General features: G+C 39.0%; 1 protein-coding gene across 1 annotated transcript in view; it reads right to left on the bottom strand.

Moving 5' to 3' along the window:
- The window catches only part of DSCAM (DS cell adhesion molecule), a 544,552-nt gene that overhangs the window by 176,280 nt on the left and 344,417 nt on the right, over positions 1–23,855 (bottom strand). The window contains exons 10-11 of the mRNA XM_074373020.1: positions 20,327–20,446; positions 1,874–2,047 (exon numbers count right to left, since the gene is read on the bottom strand). Coding sequence (XP_074229121.1) covers positions 1,874–2,047; positions 20,327–20,446 — 294 coding nt within the window. The remainder of the gene's footprint in view (positions 1–1,873; positions 2,048–20,326; positions 20,447–23,855) is intronic.

Below are 23,855 nucleotides of genomic sequence, written 5' to 3'. Positions count from 1 at the left end.
TTTCTAAAGAAAACTCAGATGCCACGTTTCATCCTGTCATCACTGATCCTACAAGCAAGTATAAACCGCACCCTCGTCTGTGCATTCCCAGAGTCCTGCTCTCTGTCCCGTGGTGGGTTCAGCTGGACAGGAGTTACCCACACCCAGGCCTGACGGCCCCACAAGACAGAAAGCTCACTCGGGGCCAGGGGATAACTTTGTAGTCCTACGTCCACTACCAGCATCAAAGGTATGGAGAGAGGAGCTGAGGAGAAAACCTTCAGTTTCTGCATTTTTAAATTCTACCCATCTCTAAAGATTGTTAGCCCTCTCTTAATCCCCTCAGAACAACAGTGCTGTCCTCCTTTGAGAGACACATCAGCGTGCACCTCCCTCCGCACCTTGTACCACAACCAGCAGGCTCAACGGGCTGCCGTGCTCTCTCCCTTCTCAAAACGTAAGCACTTTCGCTCACGAAGGTAAGGTCCATGGTTTGCTGTACTTACATCCTTCACAGGGTCCTGTATCTATTAGAGCCCAGATACACTCGAGTGGGATAAAAAAAGTTCTATAAATTTAAAATACATAAAAGCAATTGCAAAATATATTCCTTTCATTGGGTAAATATGGATCAACACTGGTCAATACTGGTCTTCAGATCTTGGGTTTCCTTTATATTTCACCAATATATTATTTTAAAAAATTACCATTTCAACCTTGGATTTAAGTAATATGATCATTTGTCTTCAGATTCTTGCAGATCAGTTCCTCTAGAGCATAAAATTTAGAAGTTAAAACTATGTATTGGATATGTGCCCAATATATTTCAAGGCAACCTTATTTCAGAACTATAATTTTCTAAGATACGGAAGTATAGCAAATAGGTGGCTTGATATTTTCATTGTTCTGTTAGAAAGAATGGATTAACCAGAATAAATTCTTAGTAAAATAGGATGGATACAAGTCTTTGTGTAGCTAGCCTTTAAATCTTTTTCTCTCTCTCACACACCCCACTGAAATTCACTTTTGAATCCAATACCCCTAATGAATGACATGGCAGAGATCCTTGACAACCTATCAACAGCATATTTAAAATAAAAAGACGAAGCCTGATCAAAGCCTTTAGTCAGAAACAAACCACCATTTACCCAATAGAAAAGAACATGAATGGAGAAAGATGTAAGTCCTTTGCCGTAAGTTAGACACACCCATTTGCTAGCAAGCAGCGCTCAGTAAAAGTTGGTCCACTTCGTGTCCTTTCTTTGGTGGTTCAGTTACCAAAGTATAAAAATAATTCCACTGTAAGGTGCCCCGTCCTATAAAATGGGTCAGCAACATGGACCCGGAGCAGAGCACTACATGTTTTAGCTCATCGTAGGGATGTGTGTGTGTGCGCGTGTGTGTGTTGATAAGGAAGTTTCCAGTTTCTTGATTTCATAAGGATCTTAAAAAGAAAACCTATGGACAAGCCAGCTTGCAAATGACAGAAAGCATGAAAAAATAGACATCTGAAAAGAACACAGCTGAGACTGGGTTCTAGGCCTTTCCATAATACAACCAACAGGAGAGAAATGTGGGTGCGAAAGGCAGAGAGCCGCTGGTGGGCTGGGGGGCCCAGAGCCCGTGCCCATCTCCCTCAAGTCAGGGGAATCCCAGAGAGAGAAGCACGTGGCTCCCTGCCCCAGACACGAGGGGACAGGCATGCTGTGACAACCAGCTGGACTTCTACCGTCCTCTCCACTCTGCTTTTAGGACAGCAAAATCTCAAACCCCGGCTGCAGCAAACCACATTTTGTTTCTGTTGTGTTGTTTTGAAACAGTGTGTGTGGAGAGCACTGCAGATAGAAGCCCCCAGAGACCTCTTTAGTTAAAACAAAGTGTTCTTCTTCCTTACTTTTCACCGTGAGGTACATGGACTTGCTGACGTCCGCGCCCACATCGTTGCTGACCTTGCAGAGGTAGTAGCCGCTGTCTTCTTCCACGACGTGCTTGATCAGCAAAGACCCGTTGCTGAGGACCTGAATTCGGCCATTCAGGGCGATTGGTTGGAACTGGGGGACCCCAGCACCTGGAACAGAATAAAAGAGGAGTGGTGATGCAAACACCACTATGGGGAGGCAATGAGCTCAGGCCACCTCAGCCAGTAGAGGAAGTGGTGGATTCCGAACACGCATCATAGAAAACAGGCACCAGATACACCAAGCTTTTTTTTTCTTTCCTCCAACGTTGAAATTCTTGTCTAGGGAAAAACACATTTATTCAAAATGACTGTATTTCAAATTCTGACATAAAGAGTAAGAGACCCTACAGATAGTTTCTACCTAAAAAGCCAGATTTGATGAGTGTTAAGTAGTTCATGAATTACTCACAGAAGTCACAGTAGAATGACTACAGAAGTTGACATCTCTCGTGTGACTAAACACATTTTTTGTGTTCCTAGGGACTTAACATGAATGCAAACAAGGAGTGCTTCAGGGACACGGCATCTGAAGACCTCCTGTGATGCACACATCTGAGACAACAAGGAGAATCCCAGCACTGCAGACTTCTCTCCTACGTGTGTTGCTTCCAGCCTAGAAATACGATGCACTGCTGGCATCATTTAATGTCACTGAAACAAATAAGTCAGGTCATTGCACTAAGACAGCACAAACCCAAAACACTACTCTCTTCAGAGTGCTTGCGTTCAAAGAGATAATTGTGCAGATGTGATATGCTATGATCATAGATGTGATGAATGAAGGATATGAAAGACCCATGTGAAACCATTCTGGAAAATCAACTTAGAAATAATAACCCAGGATTAAGGTCTCAGGAGATTTGGGGGAAGATGGTAGTTGGATTAACCTGCTATGTTGCCCGTCCCTCTTCTGGGACTAAGAGGATGCGGTCCAGGCCTTGCAAGGCTGATAGAGCTTCTCTCTTCTCTGACCTGAGTCAGAAGATTTGGGGGTAACACTCACGGGTAAGGACCAATTCCACCTTCCTGGGGAAAGCCCGAAGTGTGGACCGAATGTGTGTTCTAGACAGGAGCTGCTAGTCTCTGTGTCCCCAGAACCTACACAGGAGCTGAACAGGTGGGCAGTCACCTGTTTATGCAGGAAATGTCAGGCTTTGCATCCGGGGAACGAGAGGGGGATGCACTTCCTTCCATTGTCTCCACACCAAACTGACCATTTACCTCTTGGCAACCCTCAGCTCACAGTGGCAGAGACTTGGCCGTGCCTTCCCTCCCTTACTCCTACTTCAGATATCTGGGCCCCTAAAGAGACAAAGGAAATTAATAATGTATCTAAGGGGACCTTTCACAGGGAACAAGAAGGGCAAGCAGAATCCCTCCAACAGGTGGTTTCTATCAAAACAGAACAACTAGAGAGGATGTATGTGTATCCATGACTGGGACAGCGTGCTGCACACCAGAAACTGACACATTGTAACTGACTGCACTTCAATTAAAACAAAACAAAACAAAAACAAACAAACAAAAAAATATATATATATATATAACAGGGTTCCATTTCCACTAAGGATGGAGTAAGACACAAAAGAATAACACTTCCAGGAGGTTTATTGTATCTTGTCTTATGTTTAAGTCTTTGATCCATTTTGAGCTTATTTTTGTGTGTGGTGTAAGGGAGTGTTCTAGCTTCACTGATTTACATGCTGCTGTCCAGTTTTCCCAACACCATTTGCTGAAGAGACTGTCTTTATTCCATTGTATATTCTTGCCTCCTTTGTTGAAGATTAGTTGACCAAAAGTTTGTGGGTTCATTTCTGGACTCTCTGTTCTGTTCCATTGGTCTGTATGTCTGTTTTGTACCAATACCATGCTGTCTTGATGACTGTAGCTCTGTAGTATTGTCTGAAGTCTGGGAGAGTTATTCCTCCAGCCTCTTTCTTTTTCTTCAGTAATGCTTTGGCAACTCTAGGTCTTTTGTGGTTCTATATAAATTTTATTATGCTTTGTTCTAGTTCTGTGAAATATGTCCTGGCAAGATACAATAAACCTCCTAGAAGAAAATATAGGCAAAACATTATCTGACATACATCTCAAAAATGTTCTCCTAGGGCAGTCTATCCAAGCAATAGAAATAAAAGCAAGAATAACCAAATGGGACCTAAGGAAACTTACAAGCTTCTGCACAGCAAAGGAAACCATAAGTAAAACAAAACGACAACCTACAAAATGGGAGAAAGTTTTTGCAAACAATGAAGCCAATAAAGGCTTGATCTCCAGAATATACAAGCAGCTCATATGGCTTAATAAGAAAGACACAAACAACCAAATCTAAAAATGGGCAGAAGACCTAAACAAGCAATTCTCCAAGGAAGAAATACAAATGATCAATAGGCACATGAAAAAATGCTCAATATCACTAATTATCAGAGAAATGCAAATCAAAACTACAATGAGGTATCACCTCACACCAGCCAGAATGGCCATCATTCAAAAGTCCACAAATGACAAATGCTGGAGAGGCTGTGGAGAAAAGGGAACTCTCCTACACTGCTGGTGGGAATGCAGTTTGGTGCAGCCGCTGTGGAAAATAGGATGGAGATTCCTCAAAAGACTAGGACTAGACTTACCATGTGACCCAGGAATCCCGCTCCTGGGCATATATCCAGAAGAAACCATACTTCAAAAAGACACCTGCACCCCAATGTTCGTAGAAGCACTATGTACAATAGCCAAGACATGGAAACAGCCTAAATGTCCATCAACAGATGACTGGATAAAGAAGATGGTATATTTATACAATGGAATACTACTCAGCCATAAAAACCAACAACATAACGCCATTTACAGCAACATGGATGTCCCTGGAGAATGTCATTCTAAGTGAAGTAAGCCAGAAAGAGAAAGAAAAATATGATATGAGATTGCTCATATGTGGAATTAAAAAAAAAACATAAATACAAAACAGAAACAGACTCATAGACAGAATACAAATTTGTGGTTGTCAAGCGGGCAGGGGGTGGGAAGGGACAGACTGGGATTTCAAAATTTGTAGATACTGACAGGCATATGTAGAATAGAGAAACAAGATTATACTGTATAGCACAGGGAAATATATACAAGATCTTGTGGTAGCTCACAGTGAAAAAAAAATGTGACAATGAATATATGTATGTTCATGTATAACTGAAAAATTGTGCTCTACACTGGAATTTGACACAACATGGTAAAATGACTATAACTCAATAAAAATGTTTTAAAAAAAGAATAACACTTCCATTCTAATAACAAAAAAACTGTTAATCTACAAAATCATACTTTCCTTTGAATGAATCAGAAAGTTGGAGTCACAGGCAAACTACTAGGTAGACCTCATTGCAAAGCATGAAAAACCCTGCAAGGAGATAAGGCACAGGTAAAGAATTTTATCTTTGGCACATGGTGAAAGCACAAGGTCCTGGGCATGAAAGCAGGTAAGAAGTAAAGAACTGGAAAAAAGCATAACCTACTTCAGTTTCTACTCTTTACGCACCATGGCCAAAATTCAATAAAATATGACACACACACAAAAAGTCAGAAAAAAAGAATCAGAGAAGAAATCATCAATAGTTTTGAAAACTTGGTATGGAACTATCAGACAGGGACTTTACAATGACTGTGATTAATACCCATATATAGGTGGGGGATTCAGAAAGAATATTAAAAAATACATGAAAGAGACAGATAAATAAAATGTCAAAAATAACAAACACAATATTAAGTCTAAAGAATTTCTTAAGCTAATCAGTAGATTGGACATGGCAGAGAACATAACTTGAAGCTAAGTCAATAGAAATTATCCAGATTAAAACAAAAAGTGCAAAAGAGTGAAAAATAAAGAATAGATTATCCTAGAGCTCTAGCACAATATCAAATGTTCTAACATTGAGCAATTACAGCCTAAAAAGAGAAGCAAAAAAGATAGGAGTCGAAGAAATAATATGTGAAATATGGAAGTCTCTAATACCACCATCAATCAATTTGACTTCACTGACATTTACAGAGCTCTGCACCCTGCATTAGCAGAATGCATACTGGCTGGGAGTACACGTGGAACTGCTATCCAAAGAGACAAGACTGTGGGCCATAATACAACATGCTGTAAGATAAAATAATACAAATTATATTCTAAGTCCAGAGAAAAACTGAAATTGCAATCAATAGCAGAACTATACCCGGGAAAACCTCAAATATTTGAACATTAAATAATATACATCTAAATAACTCATGAGTCCAAGAATAAATCATGAATAAGTAGAAATATATATATTTAGAGTTGAATAAGAATGTGAAAACAACATATCAGAATGTGTGGGATGCAGTTAAAAGCAACACGTAGATGAAAGTTTGTAGCATTAAACATTTGTATTGGAAAAGGAAAAAATCACAAATCAATGATTAAAGCATTCACCTTAAGAGGCTACTATAAGAAGAGCAAATAAAACCCAAAGAAGGGGTAAGTAAGAAAATAATGAGGAAAACTGAAATCAATGAAATAAAAAACAGAAAAACTATAGAGAAAATAAATAAAACCAAAAGCCAGTTCTTTGGGGAAAAAAGTAGATAAGCCTCTAGTTGGACTGATCAAGAAAAAAGAAGGCACAAATTACAAATAACTATAATGAAAGAGGCCATCACTGTAGACACTACTTGAATTAAAAGGATAATAGAAAAAATATTAGGAATAACTTTGTGCCAATAAATTTGAAAACTTACATTAAATAGATAAATTTCTGGAAAGATACAAATTCTCAAAGATCACTCAAGAAAAATTAGATAACCTTAATAATCCTCTATCTATAAATAAATTTAATTTTTAGTCAATAACCATCCACAAATAACATTCAGAGCCCAGACAGCTTCATTAGTGAATACTATCTAACACTTAAAGAAAAACATTATCAATTTTACACAAAGTCTTTCAAAAAATACAAGACGAGGGAATACTTTACCACTGATTTTATGAGGCCAGTATCATTTTGATACCAAAATCAAAGACCTTAAAACTCTAGACCAATATCCCTAATGAACACAGACGTAGAGATCCTTAACCAAACATTAGGATTTATCAGCAATAATATGTCATCATCAAGAGAGAATTACTCTATGAATGCAAGGTTGGTTTAAATTCAAAAATTAGTCAGTGAAATTCATCATATCAACAAAGAGAAAAAGAAGCACAATATAATTACTTGAATAGATAAAAAGAAAAAAGAAAAAATATTTTATAGAATGAAACATCCTGATAAAATCTCATAGTAAACTAGTCACAGAATGGAATAACTTGGCAAAAGGTTTCAAAAGACTCACAGCTAACATTATACTTAATTGTAAAAAAAAAGAAATTATTTTCCATCAGAGATCAAGAAAGAGATAAGGATGTCTGGTCTTGCTCTGTTTATTCAACATTGTTCTAAAGAATCTAGCAAGAGCAATAAAAAAAGAAAATGAAATAAAATACATATGATTTAGAAAAGAAGACTATAACTGTCTTCATTCACAGATGATATATTTACTTGGATAATCAAAGAGTCTACAAAAATGTTGCTGTAAGTGCTTTTAGTAAAATCACAGGATACATCAAAATACAAAATTCAAAAATAATTTTATTTTATATATTAGTAACAAGCAATTGGAAATTGAAATAAAAAGTAAATTTGCATTAAAACATTAAATATTTAGAGACAAATTTAACAAGTCTGGCCTACTGAAAACTATAAAAGTTACTGATAATTACGGAAGACCTAAATACATGTTTATGGAGCACTATACCATGTTCATGGAAAAAGTTCTCAATATTTTCAGACAGTGATTGAAAATTTTTTTCTATAAAGGCCAAGTAATAGGTATTTTATGGTTTGCATGCCATATTGTTTGTCACAAGTACTTATTTCTGCCACTGAAGCATGAAAGTAGCTAGAGAAAATACATAAACAAAATCAGCATGATTGTGGTCCAATAACATTTATTTACAAAAGCAGGTTTTGGGCAGAATTTGACTTGTTGGCTGACATCTGATACAATGGTATGTGAAAAGCATAGATGTAATATAATTGTAAAGTTGGAAGTGGGGATATACTAACGATACTCACATATTTGGATTAGTTCTTTATCTCCTACCTAATGTATGAAATACAACACCATTCTAAGTAGAAAAAAATTTAATTCACCTTATTTGTAAAGAATTCAAAATCATGGATGAAAAAGTCTTTAAAATATAATAATATTTTAAAATAATTTCAATACGTTGCTTTCCTCAGTATCAGCTACTGAATATTTTATAAAGTGAGACAAAACGAACAAAATCATTCTTATCCCTGTATCTGTTCATTCCTTGGGAAAAGTTAAAAAGTTGTCAAAATGTATAAAATGTGAAATTACAAGAGAAACATTATAATACAGATCATTTAAAACTTAATTCATATGAAAATTCACAGAAGATTTAAACAAGTATTTGATGAATAATGAACATATCAGTAAATGTGTGACTGATTTTGGAAAATAATGAAAGCTATCTACTAGTTTACCTATTGGGGTTTTAAAACATGAGAATTTCAGATTAGGAAACTGTGAATTTTTTTCTCAAAAATTTAAACAGTGAAACAAGTAGCTGCCCTCTTTTCTCCTCAAGATTCCATTATCCTGGGGGATTAAAGCATTCCTAATCTTTTATAAGCCCATATAAAATTGTGGTTTGTCTTTACCAAATGGTTTTTATTGTCCAATTATTAAGCACCTACTCTGTGGTGGATCTTGGGCAAGTAGCTATGGTTACAAAAGTTTGTGGCCTCTTTCTAAATCTCTCTCTCTGAGGTCAGAACTCACTCTGCAGAAATGTGAGCTGCCATATTGTGAGTGCCCTAATGGAGAGGCTTCCAATAGGGACTCCCTCAACCTACCATCTGTGAGAAACTGAGTTCTGCCAGCAACCACATGAGTGGGTTGGAAGATCTTCCCCAGTTGAGCCTTGATATGACTGTATCCCTGGCCAACAATCTGACTGGTAATTTGTTACACAGCAATTAAATTGTGAGAAACTAGGTAATTAGGTAACCTTTATTTCCTTTACTTCCACCTGTAAAATGGAGGTAACAGAATCTCCTTCATAGGGTGGTGTATGCATTTATATTTAAACTAGGGTATGGCATATAGAAATCCCACATGATTGTTGTTTGTTTTTTCTAATTTCTGCTTCTAATTATTTAATCATTTTATGAGTAGTTGACTTTATGTCTTTCCCACTCCACAAGACTAAGGATCATGTTGAAATGAACCTCTCCACTTATCAATCAACATCAATAGAGAGAAAGATATAATGGTAGCCATTCTCTTGGGTTAATCCTTGAAGTGGAATTTTGTACCTTTAAGTGTTAAAATATACTGCTAAGTTGCTTAGTAAAAAGTAGGAGCAATTTTATTTCCACTGGTGCTGGCTAAGGTTAATTATTTTCCTCACACATATATACTATTAATCTTCTTGATCTTCATCAATACAGCATATATCTCATCAGTTTACATGATTTTACTAATCTTGGGGTTGCGTTTGCTTATAGATAAGTTTAAGCATCTTGTCATGAATGTATCAGTAGTTTGTACTTGCTCTTTGGTGAACACTCTATCTTCTTTGCTCATGTATCTTTTGGTCTTTTTTTCTTTCATTTGTCAAAGCACTTTGGGTTCTAAAAAGTGCTCCTATATTCCTATTTAACAAAACTTAATTTTTGTACTTGTTGTTTTAATTAAGATTGGATGTTGAATATTATTAATACCTTTTTATCATCTATTGAGATGATCGTATGTTTTTCTCCTATAAAATTTATTGTATCTTTTAAGGATTTGATTTCACAAATTATAAAATGCCTTCTTATGGATAATATGTTCTTTAGGGTAAGGATAAAGAATATTATTGGAACTTAAAAATCAAAGAAAAAATCTTTAATTTTTATTTAAGTGCTTAAATTTGGTCATTTGAGAATCTATAAAGGCTGTTGATGGTTTCTTCAAGTTACTGCAAATTTGAAGCGAGATCTAGTTTAGTACACACAACCTGAAAATTCAGCCAAATGTAGAATTAAAAAATACATGTACAGTACAGCAAACCAGAACATCTGAAAACACTATGAGAGTTACTAATTATGTAAAACCGTGTTACAATCCTGAAAATCTAATGAAATACTGATAGAATGTGAGAAAGTTATAGGATTATACATGTCAAAACCATAAATGTTTCCTTTTCCTCAAAGAATTTTCACCAGAAAAATACTTATAATAGTTGACATATTCATACTAAAGAATTACAATATAAAATTTAGCTACCTTGCTAAGCTTTCTGAATTAAATAGCTGAAAAGGATTATCTAATAATTCCTATCTGGACCAAGGGAAGCCTCTGCATTACTAAAAGGTCCTCATGGAGACAGATAAAGCACAAATGCAATTGAAAACAATTAAATTTTTTTTTAATCTGAAAATGAACCTAACTTGAAGGGTTCCATGATTTATAAATGCGATCACTGTTGCTAACAGAACAACGGTGAACCAGTTCATCCACCCTAAGGACAACAGTCCCAAGGCCAGTACTGGTTAATTTGAGGGAAGTGGACCTGACCATGGTTTGACAGAATTCTTGGTCATCTATTTTAGATTCATCATTATTGTACCGAGCAATATTTAACACAGTGCATGCTATATTTCAAAACTTTACAATCTTGTTAGCAGAAGGTAAGCACTCTGGGTAATTAGCTGGAAGACAGATGTATAGCAACCAGAAGTCATTAATTAAAAAGCTGTCAGTTTTCTGAGGATAGCTGGGGTCAAGTGGGGACAATTTTAATGCTCCATTTCATGAAAAAGAAACATTCAGGCATTAGGTGAGGCACACACTGACTTACTGGGTGTGTTAATACAGTGGGACCTTTCTTATTTATTGGAAAAATACGCCCAGCAGTGTTCTCAAGGACTTAGTGGGTGGGAAGAGCAGAAAAAGGATTGCTTCCTGTCACCAAGTGAGCCTGCTTTGAAGGAGCCGCAAATACAGTCATTGGTCCATCTTTTCTTACACTCTGAAGTCTTGGCTGGTCTGCAGTGAGAACACTTGACTAAGAGCCAGAAGAGCTAGGTCCTAATGCTGTCTCTGAAACTTATGAAATGTGCCCTTGAGCAAGGGGCCGATTCTCACGGTATTGTTAATTTTATCACATATGAAACGGGAAGAAGACTCCATTTACAGAGTATACAGATCGTTCACACGAAAGGAAGCAAGGCTGCATGAAGGTAAGTGAGTGTCCATGCCCACATGCTGGGACCAGAAGAAGGTGGTCCACGAGCACATGCAGAGTCCCCCAGCAGGGTGGACGAAGATCGATTTGGAGTAGAATATAATAGGAGAGAGGAGATCACTTTTATGCTCCTGGGGTTGCACACAAATGCTAAGGCTGGAAGCGACTCCTCCTCACCAAGGAATCAAATCACAGTCCCTTTCGTCCTTATGGAGAGGGTGCCGTTGTCCTGAGGAATGAGTTTGTTTCCTTGTTCAGGGAGAGGGCGCTCCTTCTCTGAGAACAGCTGGCGGGTTGAAGGGAGTGAGTAGGTACAAAGACAGAGGTGGGGTGGGACAAGGAGAGAGCAGGTGCCCATAGCAACAGCAGACGCACCTCTTTCAGGCATAGCAGCTGGGAACGGAACCTTGATCTGTGATAGATGGCTGGGTTCTGGGGGTCCTGTTCCAGAGAAGAACCCTGAAGTGGACAGAGGCACAGTACTGAAGCACGGGTCCAGTTCCAGGCTGGGGGGCTATTCCCAAGACCAAAGAAAGAAGCTTCCACGTGGTACAAAATGCGCCTGTCATGTTTTGTATGTCTGCATCTTCGCATCAGACATTGTCTGCCGATCCTTAGCACTACTGCTGTCCTTCTAAACTCTTCTCTAATTTACAGCGACGGGAAGCCTGAGGAAAACATTTCCCCAGCTGATTGCGTTCCCAGGTTCTGGTTTGTATTTCATCAGTAAGAGGCACTTGAATATGATTTGGAAGATGCCAGGAAGGAGAAATCACCTTCTCCTTTAGAAGCAGTGAGTTGACGTGTGGGCAAGATGCCAAACATCCAAGTCCCGGAGAACAAACCACTGCTTTAGTTCTCTGGGCGGCTGTAGCCACAGATGGGAGGGGCTTCTTGTGGTTCCCACATTTCTCAAATTCCTTAAAGGTAGCTGGATTCCTCCCATCTGTCTACAAATTTGCACGCATCTAATTCCCCGTACTCAATTTCTTCTTAATAAAACACCACACCCTAACTGGGACAGTGTCAACGTTATTTCTTTTGTACATCTGTATGTTATTGTGTTCACTGTGTAATTCTTTCTTTCTTTAATTTCTTCCTGTCTGTCCCGAAGAATCCTATCCAATGAAAACAAATGAATTCAGGTGGCCTAGATTAGGGCCTGCCCAGAGGTTGTTAGAACTTGGTGGTCCACTAGTTTATCACACCAGTTTCATGACTTCAACTCTGTACCTAACCTGTAAGGATCCTTATTTATCATCAGGATGGAATATTTGTTCCTCGTTCACTTATCAGAAAGTAGAACCATGAACTGACACAAATCAGCACTTACTGATGGGACAAGTGATGCTGGAGGCAGCTTAAGCGGCTGGACTTGGCTGGTGCCACCTGGGCTTTGCACTGGGACTGTGGGCAGTGAGGCACCCCTGCAGCTATGTCTACCATACCGAGTCCTCAGCCACCTGAAGCAAGAGCTCCCCAAACATCTGTCCTTGGTGGGGCTGTCTCTAACCACAAGAGGACTGCTAGAAAGTTCCTGGGGAAAGATGAGAAAGGAGAAAGACAGAGGAGTGGAGAAAAAAGAAGGGAAGGGAAGGCAAGATGGACCCTGGGGCCCAGCATCCTGGTGACTCTACCAAGGCTCGGGTAACTGCAGCTTCCTTGGGTGGGAGTAGGGGTCGGTCTAAGATGGTCTCAGAGTAGCTCCCAGAGCCACAAAGACTCCACTTATTTTGGCAGAGAGAATGGCTGAAGTTTTCTATCCCCAGTGAGTTTTATTCTATCATCACAGGAAGAAAATAAAACAATATGTTGAACACCTATCGTCTCTGTTCTGCTCACCGTCCTTTTCCAAGAGCTCATTGTTGCTCAGTGAGACCCACTGTTCCCACTTGGCGACAAGACAAGCAGAGCTGCTTTGTGGTACCTGCGGAGTCATGTTTGACTTCGAAGCTGGGTTTATTTTCACCACTAATGTCACAGGTGTGCTACAGCTAAGAGCAGGAAGGGCACAGGGAGAGGGGTGAGAGAAACAGGCAGGAAAGGGGGAGTCCCATCCCACTGCAGCCCTCTGTATGTGTTAGAAGAGTGGAAGAAAAAAAGGACTCCGCAAATTAAGAACAACTTCACCTTTGCCCGTAAAAGAAAGAGACACAGACAGCTGCAGAGTCAATAAACACTGGCTGTGGATGTAACACCTTTCCACACAGAAAACCAAAGAGGATCAACGAAAACTGTAGGCAGAAGCTTACAAATACTCACTACCACAGACCAAAGTAAAAAAGCAATAGAATTACAGTGGACATAAAAAACATCTGAGTAAATGGACTCTCCATGATACTGTCTGGGAGGCTCAACAGGTGAGTGATGCTGCTGTTCTCCATGGCAACCTTTAAGTTTATTACCATCTGCTGAGCTTTCCAGAATATTATCTTTCAGTTTGATAAAATTTGCCTAACATTTATCTAGAGGAAACACACAAACAAAAATTCATGTGAGAAATCTAGGACATTAAAAAAAAACTTTAGGGGAGGTGGTAACTAGGTTTATTTATTTACTTATTTTAATGGAGGCACTGGGGATTGAACCCAGGACCTCATGCATGTTGACCAGGCACTCTACCACTGAGCTATACCCTCCCCTCCAGGACGTTTTTGAAAAAGAAAAATAATGAGGGGAGGATTGTTGTATGAGATATTAAAACACATTAGGAAGAGACAGACCTCTGATATGCATGGTCCTGGGGCAAGAAAGATGGGTCACTGCAACAGAGAGAGGGATTCAAAAACAGACTTCAGCAGATGCTTGTTTTTTCATAGACTATAAAGGAATTCAAGTTAGCGGGGAAAGGCTGGGCTGCTCAACACACGGTTTTAGGACAACTGGCTGACCATGTGAGCCGGTGATGATGACAATACTGATGGTAACAGATAATGTGTACTGACTAACTGCTGTGTGCCAGGCACCATGAATCATCTTCTTAAGTCATCACATTAATCCCCTTATTTCATTGGCTTCCCATAGGAGGGCGCTGTGGTTCATGCAGTAATTTTCCTGTAGTAACCCAGAAAGATGGTGTATGTCTGGGGTTTGAACTCAGCTCACTTTAAGTGATGATTTCTACTACCTCTCCTTTATTTTTCTGAAATAAAGTCCAAATTTAATAAAGCTTGGTATATAAACAATAGGATTTAAGTTTAAAGGGTTTAAAGGTGGCAGCATAAAATCAGCATTTCTTTTCTTCCTGGAAACCATACAAAAGCAAATGGGAGAAACAGGAATAGAAAATACAAACTCTTTTATTTTTTTTGCATGAAATTAGAAAATGGCTAAAACTCAACCACAAAATAGTTAACTGGGCAACCAACAGTGTACACTGAGTAGAGGTACAAGCAGAAAGACAAGGAGAGATGGACCATGGCTGGAACTCTGAGCAAACATCAGCAGAGTATGCACTGTACAAGTTGGGGGCACATCAGAGAGACAAAATGGACATCAGTGACCACAGTGCGCCCGGGCTGGGTGGGGCAGGAGCCTCCTTGGACCTAGTGTGGTCTTAGAACCAGTGAAGGAGGGCTCAGTGAGGCACCAGGCATTTTCACAAAGCAATTTCTTTCTGAGGATATGTATTTTCTCCATGTGAACACTAAAGAGGAAGCTAGCAAGGAGCAAATGAGCAAAGACACCACAGAAGAAAATGGAAGAATAAAACAGGGAGAGGAATCAGATTACAAACTCTCATCCGAAAAATGTCATGATTTAGACAATAACTGTGAATTAAACAGCCACATGTCTATGAAGCGAGAACTTGAGAAAGAATGGTGAGCTGGCAGAACTAGAGAAAGAAGGGGAAAAATAAAATCACAAAAATGAGGGCAAAACTGGAGAGAGCACAAAGGAGAACAGATTTTGTGGGGGGAGAAACAGAGAATAAACATAAAAAATTAAAAATGGAAATTAAATAAGTTAAAAAATCAGAGAGAAAATGACAGCTCTGGAGGACAGGTCAAGGGAATCTAATGCCACCATAATTGGAGACACTGAAAACAAAATGCAAACATTGACAAGAAGAAATATTTAAAGATATGATTCAAGAAAAATTTTCTTATATGCAAGGTGATTTGAATCTGCATATGAAATAGGCATGCCACAACTGTGGGAAAATTGACCCCAAATGAATAACATCAAGGAACAGACTATAAATTTACTGGACTTCAAAGTCAGCTCTTTGGTGTATTCAGGGGAAAAAAAATAAAGTTCTTTCTAAGAGGAAATCAGGCAGCCTCCATTCTCTCCCTGGAAGTAATGCAAGCTACTAATCTCCTTCCAACTAAACTGACTAAAGTGCAAAAAGGCAGGAATCAATATGAACAAAGAACCTGGGATATTCCTCACTGGAAAATGACAGCTGAAGGATGAGTGTTGAACACAGATCAATCTGACATGGAACTGAGGTGATGCTAATGTGGGCCATATGCTGGCAGAGCAGAATGTAGAAGGGATAAGCCCTGACCACGGAGAAAGTGTTCATCAATAAAAAAATAATTAGGGTATTTGAAAATGTATCATTGCTTAGAATACTGGGAATTGGGCTGTGTCTACAGAGAGAGAGGCCCAAACTCCTGATGTTGACCCCAGGCTGAAATGACACCTCCACCCCCTCTCAAAGACCCGGACTTCATATTTAGCTCCTCCCTTTCTCTCGAACATCCAGTCCATCAGCCAGATAGATTCAGAAACCAACTGCCCCTTCTTGACTGCTGGTTCACCCAAGCCACATCACAGCAAAGGCCTCCTAACAGGTCTTCAGCTGCAAATCCCTCCCTCCATACAGTCTGCTTTCAACAGCAGGGCCAACTGGATCCTATTAAAACACTGCTCGAGATTTTCAAATATTAACTACTATATATAAAAATAGATTTAAAAAAACCCAATTTCTTCTGGAAAGGACATGGAACTGTATTCAATGTCTTGTAATAACCTTTAATGAAAAAGAATATGAAAGTGAATATATGTGTGTATATATATATATGCATGACTGGGACATTATGCTGTACACTAAAAATTGACACTGTAACTGCCTATAGTTCAATTAAAAAAATGCTATGCAGAGCACACAGCTTCCCTTCATTACTCCAGTAGCCTCCTAAGTTGTGGTTTCCACTCCGTAGAGGAGGAGAGGAGAACATCACTGTCACGACTGATTCTAATCCCCACTGCCTGCACTCCCCCCACCCCCACACCCCCAGGCAAAGCTACATCTTTAAAATGACTGATGAGGAATCTGACCTGCTGGGACCTCTAGAACCTCCTTTTACTCACTCTGCAGTGAGTGAGCAGGACCCCACTCCAATGTCTTCCTTAGTGTGTCTGAAACATTCCAGGTATAGACCCACTTCTGTCCCTGGCTGTGGTCACCTGACCTTCAGTGCTCCCTCAGATATGCACTTGGCTCATCTCCCATTTCTTTTAAGTTTTTGCTCAAATGTCACCTTCTTCTGAGTCCTTCTCTGACCACCTTATTTTAAATGCAAATTACTCCCCACTGCTCTCTCACCCCCTACACCTGGCATGCCTTGACTCTTGTCCTTGGACATGGCTATGACCACAGCTTCCATGGAAGTCAGAAGTGGTCCTATCTGTGGGCAGCCAGAGAGCAAAGGATGTCCAAGCCAACCATGGGTTGGTGATCTGTGTATCGCTTGCATTAGCAGCCCCTATTTGTCCCCCAGAAGCTAACAAGGGGATGGCTCCAGTCCCCAGAACAGCAACTGAAACCTATTTCCTCCAGTGTAAATGACACACATTTGTTTAGCTATGGAGTTCTGGGAGCACAGGTGAGGTCCACCACGGTATTAAGCCCTGATTTTTTTTCCAATCCCTTTTAGACAAGAGACCATTTGTTCATGTAAAAGAAAAAGAAATCAGGAGACAGAATTGAATATCTTAGACTTTGTGTATCCAGACCCAAGGTCAAAAATGTAATAACATTATTTTTCAACAAAGATTGTTTCATTTCTGCAATAGCTGCCCTTAAACCACTGCAATTTACTTTGGAATTCTGCCGCCCCAGGATTAAATTGTTGCATCTCACAGAGGAACAGCCTGCGTACGTTTATTTATTTTATTTTTTTTCTCTTTTTTGGTGTGTGTCACACATAGGGGAGCTGTACTTATGCTCTTAGTGACTATTTGATTATGGGAAACACATTCCACAGTGTGGCTGAATTTTTCTTAAGAAACATCTTTATTACTTGCACAATTAAAATAATAATATACAATTTCCCCCTATTCTATTGAAAAATATTTTAAAACCAAGCATAATAACTGGTATTATTTTCATTGTTAAAAACAGGCAATACTATAAACTGCGGGAGGGCGCATAAGTGAAAACGATGATGACCAGCGGCCAATGCATACTGAAATCTATAGAAATTGATTATTCTTTGAGCCAGCAATTCTACTTATAGAAATTTATCCCCAGAAATAAAATGGACACATGTACAAAGATCAGTGAGACAGAAGTCACTGTGACATTTTTATAACTGAAAAACTGGAAGAATCAAACACAATATCCAGCAATAGAATTGGACACCCTTAGTTGCCTAGAGTCCATCCTCCCCTCTCACTTAGTGAAATAGCTTGTGTTGTAGTCATGATGTCCACAGGCTTAGCTATAATACAGCCTGCAGACCACCCCTGGGCAGTGAGCAGAATAGATTTATGAGGTATTCTGGATAGATCCTTAGAGGGAACTGACTCTGTGTGCTCTTCCTCCTCCATGGAAATGCAGAAATGGTCATTGGACCTCAGTGGCCATTGACTGATGGTAGGAGATGCTTTTGAAGAGTGGCAGAGAGGAAGATGTAAACAGTGGGGGTCTCTGATGACTCGGGAGAAAAACTAATCCTGACCTATCTATACCCAGACTCCTCTTATGAGAAGGAATAAACCCTTGTAGCATTAGGTCACTGAACTCAGTCCTAATAAAGGCAAGAGAAGTTAGGCGTACTCATTGATATATGAATATAAACTCAACAGAGATATTAAAAAGTCATGCTGAACACCCATATTTGTTGTCATGGAAAGACATTCACAGCCCATTAACTGTAGAAAGAAGATTATAGGTCAGAAAGAATCATATGCTCACAATTTTTTAGAAAAACACAAAATTACATGCATATCTACAGATGTGTGTGTGTATATATACACACACACTTGCCGGGGTATGAACTTGAAAAACTAGATAAAATTGTTTACAGTATTTATCTTTGATTATCTCTAAGTGATGTTATTCAAGTGGAATTTTAACTTTTAAAAAATTTGCTCAAATTTCTAATTTTTCTTTAATGATTTTAAGTTGCATGCAAATTTCAAAGATAAAAAGGCTTCTATAATTTAATCTGCACATCAGTGATGGGAAGGAATAAAGTGTCTGTAACGCGCGTAACAGTCAAAGGGTTATTTAATCTATGAGAAACACTTACAAATAAATGAGACAGGGAGATAAGTGTACAAGTAGCATGAATATGAAATTCCCTAAAGGGGAAACAAAAGTGGCCCATAAAAAAGAATAAAACATTTTAAACATCATTAGTAATCTAAATTTGTAAATTAAAATGGGAAGCATTTCACCCAACACATGGTCAAAATCATGGAAAAAAAGGCTACTATCTGGCGAGAATGCAAGAAACACACAGCCTCCTACTACTGGTCAGTGTGTCAATTGCCCTAATATTTTCCAGTGTGTCCTGATCCAGAGGAGATCAAGAACGTGGTCACAGTATTTATAGGAATTTGCCTCAAGAAAGTAATGACACATATGCACATTGATTAACACACAAGGACGCTCAGTGCTGCAGTGCTCGCAGCAGTGAGAAGCAGGAAGCACCCTAAGGGGGAGGGAACATCGCACAACAGCAAACATTAGAAATTATTTTGAAGAAGAAAAGTGTCACGGAAAATGTTTGTCATATCACATAGTCTCATCATATAAACTAAAATTAAATGTATGCTGTTTGTTTGCATGTAAGGCAACACAGGGGTACAAATGTGCCCCAAATAAAAAGTTTCATGGGCAGATACTCGGAATAACAGGCTTTTATTTGGGGATAAAGTGCTTTTCACACAGACAATGTATGCTCCGTGCTACAGGGGAGTAGCCTTAGGAATTTAAAACAAGTTTAACTGATTCTTCCCCCCACCAAATGGTATCAGCACTCTCTTTCCTCCCTCTGCTCTCTCTCTCTCTAGTATTTATTTATTTGTTGTTTGTTTATTTATCCCATCAGCATATATTTGGCCCTCAACTGTTTAATAAATAAGTTACTGGATTAAGATATGTAAATGAGAAAAGAAAGAGAATTGTCAATACTTTAGTAAGCAGAGTTAAGGAAACTTTCCTGGAGAAGTTGATAGGATTGACATAAATTATTCTTATGGTGTCCAGAACGGCTTCCCCGTTGGTTTCCACATTGCACATTTCTATTCATGTAATGTTTACAGTGTTACCTTACCACTGAGAAATGCTGCTTTGCTTTTGAAGAGAAAACATGATTAAGGGTGAAAGTTTGTTATTAAAAAGAGAATACTAAGGAGATGATGGGTCATTTTTTATATCTAAGGCATCTAGGTAAATAAAGCAACCAGTCATTTTATTTTAACCTTCTAAAACCACTTAAGCTTACTTGTCTAAATACTGGGGAAATAATTTTCCAAAGATGAGTAATTCTGACAATTTATACTGTGTCTCCAGATGTGTGGGCTTGCAGGGGTCTCCAAGCAGATCGTGGTTATCCAACATAGGCAGTCAAGGTAGAGCTTTCCCAGGTGCTGAAATAACATACATGAACCACCTGCCTTCCCTACGTGGTCTTTCCAGGGGTATGTTACACAGGACACTTCATGGTCTGAATGAAAACACTCAGGTGGGTTTCTAGGGGTGTATATGAGGGAAGGAGTGTGGCACATATCTACTTGCAAGAAACATCTCTGGAAAAAATGCTCATCTCATCCTTTAGAACATAACATACATTCGGTAGATACCAAGCAAATCAAGTAACTTAAACTCATACCTTTAGAGAATTTCCACACAATAGTGGGGACAGGATAACCCTCAGCTGAGCAATTGAGGATAACAGCTTTGCCATAAATCCCATCCTGGTCCCGTGGCTGAACCACGAACTTGGGAGGAACTGAAAAGAGAAAAATGTTACCAGTAATTCAGACAAGATTGTGACTTATTAAAGGTGTGATTTTAAGAAATCCAAGAATTATAATGAACATTAAAATATAGAGAATGCTTTACATATATGGAAAAATAAAACACAAGGTTTGTAATTTGGGATCAATTAAGGAAGGAACCTCAGTGCAGGTGATTTTTCTTATTTATATCAATGATCTTATGCAGCTGGAAGTTGCTTTGCACTGGGGAACACTGGACCCCTGAGTGTGGCAGTTTGACTAAAGCCAGGGAATATGGTATTCTGTCTTTGATTTGTGTGATGGAAGATCTTCAGGGATCCATTCTTGGGTGTGAAATGTTTAAAACACCTGATATCTTGTCTTCCTCTAACAAGAGATGAAGGGAGAATTACTAGGCCCTTTCTAAACACAAAAAGGAATAAACACGGTATTGCACTTTCCCAAAAACCTGATGAAGACACATACAACATTGTTCCTGATGTCAGTACCCTTCTAGGCCAAAAGAGGCCTATGGAGGCCAGCTGAAGTGAGGTACCATGATGGCTCTACAGAGCATGTATTTTTTTTTAAATCAAGTTAAGTAATTACTTATTTGGTGAGTTTTGTGAGGTACTGAAAATACCCCATCCCTACACAAAACAGACACATGCATTCTGTTTACAACATACCTGCCAAGAGAAAGCAAATGCTTTAAGTTATTGTGACTGTAAGAGTATTCAAGTCTTCTCTTAAAGAGAAGATATAGATTCTTCTAAGAAAGGCAGCATCTAAAAGTGTTAAAATCCCCAAGTATTTTCCAGCAGATCAGTGATTAATTATAGGATGGATATACAATGAGACATTCCCAAGACTATGTGACACGATATGGATTATGTCCACCATATATTAGATACTCAGCAAATGTGGGTGTTCTTCTCCTTCTCACAATTCCCAGTAAGACTAATCTTTTCTGTCTTGCAATTTCCAGAATTCTTCATTTTGAGGCAGAAATGTGGGCCTAGGTGCTACAGATATCTAGGAATTGGAGCCACCACATGAAGTGGACTGGGAGAAGGTTAGAGTCTACAATAGTTAGGCTCTTAGAAGTACGCTGAAATGCTATGAGCCATAGTCAACATCAATTTGCCTACAAAACAGCCAAGGAGGAGAAAACAATATCAAGACAAGAAACAGCTGGAGATGGAACTCTCTGCTGTGTCCCTGGAAGCAACAACAGAGTGATGACTAATAGCACAGAGCCAAAGGCTAAACACCTGGGTTTGATCTTTTGCTCTTCAACTTTGCTACTCTTAGCTGAATGATCTTGCACAAGTTATCAAATGTCTCTTGGCTTTGATTTCCTTATCTGAAAACTGGGGACTCATTTCATAGAAGTGGTATGGGGATAAAATGAATCAAGATTATAACATTTCTCAGAACAGTGCCTGATAGATATTAAGTGTTGTTAAGAGTGTCGGTTAATTTAGTAAATGTAGGTATGTCCAGCTTTAACATATTAACAAACACAGTTTCCAACTCGCAAACTAAGTAATTTACACAGCCGAGGGGTCTTTTCAACATTGCTTAATTAGTAAGAAATTTTACCTCATTTATTTTGAGATGGTATTCTGAGACAAATGTCAATAAAATGCAAATATATTTAAAATAAGGTGATAAGGATTGTCTGTCTCATGGTGAGAAAATTATTCCTAGAAAAAAAAATGCTGGAGATTTTCTAGAGCAAAGTCTTCTAGTAAAATTAATCAAACAACCTCAAGGATAGATTATAAAGTTTAAGACATCATGTCAGAATCAGTCTGTCCAGGGTGGAAGGTAAATATGCAGTCATCTGCATTCTGTGTCCATTTGACTCAAATTCTGTTAAGAACAAGGAATCTCTTGTCAAATGGGCAAGATAACTAACCTCTTGCATTCTCTCCTGCTGAATGTCTAATTATAATTGATCCACGATCCTTCCCGCAGTTTGGTTCTAATCCAAAGAAATGTTACTTAAAAACTGATCATAGATGTTTACACAGGAAATAATCATTGACAAATTATATATAAGGTAATTACAGATGGAAATATCCTATTAAAATTGAGAATTATCTGTCATATGCCCCTCTTTAATCTCCTTGTATTGGGTACTGGTTCTTCCTTGAAAATGTGTCACGTATCCTCAAACTCTCCTCAGTGCTGTGTCCTAGTCATGACAGGAAGGCAGAGTGGGTGGTGAAGTGCTACATGCCTTTTGTCCATCTAGTTTCAGCACTTCTAGCTTGGACAGCTCCACACATCTTGTCTGAGCATCAAGAACAGGAGTCTCTTTGTTGTCTCAGGGCCTTAAAGCAATGAATACTCACCCTTACAGGTGCAGCCCATTGGTGTGGGAGACTGTCATCTACCAATGAGGGAGGGGCGTCAGGATAAATGCCCTGCCTCTCCATCCTCTAATCCTGTGGGACAATTCTGAGGTGTGTTCTATGCCTGCGCTGCTCAAACATCAGAGGGAATCTGAGTCACCTGAAGAGCTGATTAAAACCCAAATTGTTGAACTCTGTCCCCAAAAATTTTGACTCTGGAGGTCTGAGATAAGATGCAAGATTCTGCCTTTCCCCATAAGCTCTCAGGTCATGCTGAGACCAACTTTGAGAATCATTGCTCTGTGTGATTCCTTGGAGGGTTCCCAGGAGGATCCTATCCTCACACTTTGCTTTCAGGGGAACTTAGCCTGAGACAAGGCCAAAACTGGCTCTTATCTGGCTTTCTGAAATAGCTTCCTAACTGGTCTACCTGCTGCTGACTGCCCTACTTGAATCCATTCTCCACACACTAGCCTGAAAGATCCTTCTAAGACACAAATTGCATAATATGACTTCACTGCTTAAAAATCATCAGTGCTGTCCCATTGTCCCTTGATACAATCCAAACCCTCACAGTATTCTGAAGGCTGTTTATGACTTGGGTTCTTGGTCTCCAGTATCATCTCTTGACATTCTCCTCTTGCAGGTTTTGTTCCAGACTGCCTATTCTCCAGTTCCCCCTGGGTCTTCACACATGCTTCTGCATTTCTTTGTTTAACATATAAATTATTATTTACATCTCCCCTCAAATTTCACTTAGTCTGGGACACCTTTTCAGATGCTGTGGACAAGACTTAGTGCCTCCACAGAATCCTGTGTTACTCTGTCATAGCCTTTACCACACTTGTTTGGTATTGTTGGTTTAAATGCCTGTCCCCCACATTCAGCTGTACACCCCAGGGCAAATAAGAATCATCCGTTTCTTGCAGACCATTGCACCCCAGCACACAGCACAGTGCTGAAACATATAAAGTATTCTGCAAATGTTTGTTGAATGGACAAATGAATAAAGGGATATTATTATTATAGTTTTAAAGAGTAAGAAATAGACCTTATC

This window comes from Camelus bactrianus, chromosome 1 (genome assembly GCF_048773025.1).
Source record: "Camelus bactrianus isolate YW-2024 breed Bactrian camel chromosome 1, ASM4877302v1, whole genome shotgun sequence".
Classification (NCBI taxonomy): domain Eukaryota; kingdom Metazoa; phylum Chordata; class Mammalia; order Artiodactyla; family Camelidae; genus Camelus; species Camelus bactrianus.
This window is presented reverse-complemented; position numbering and strand designations above follow the sequence as displayed.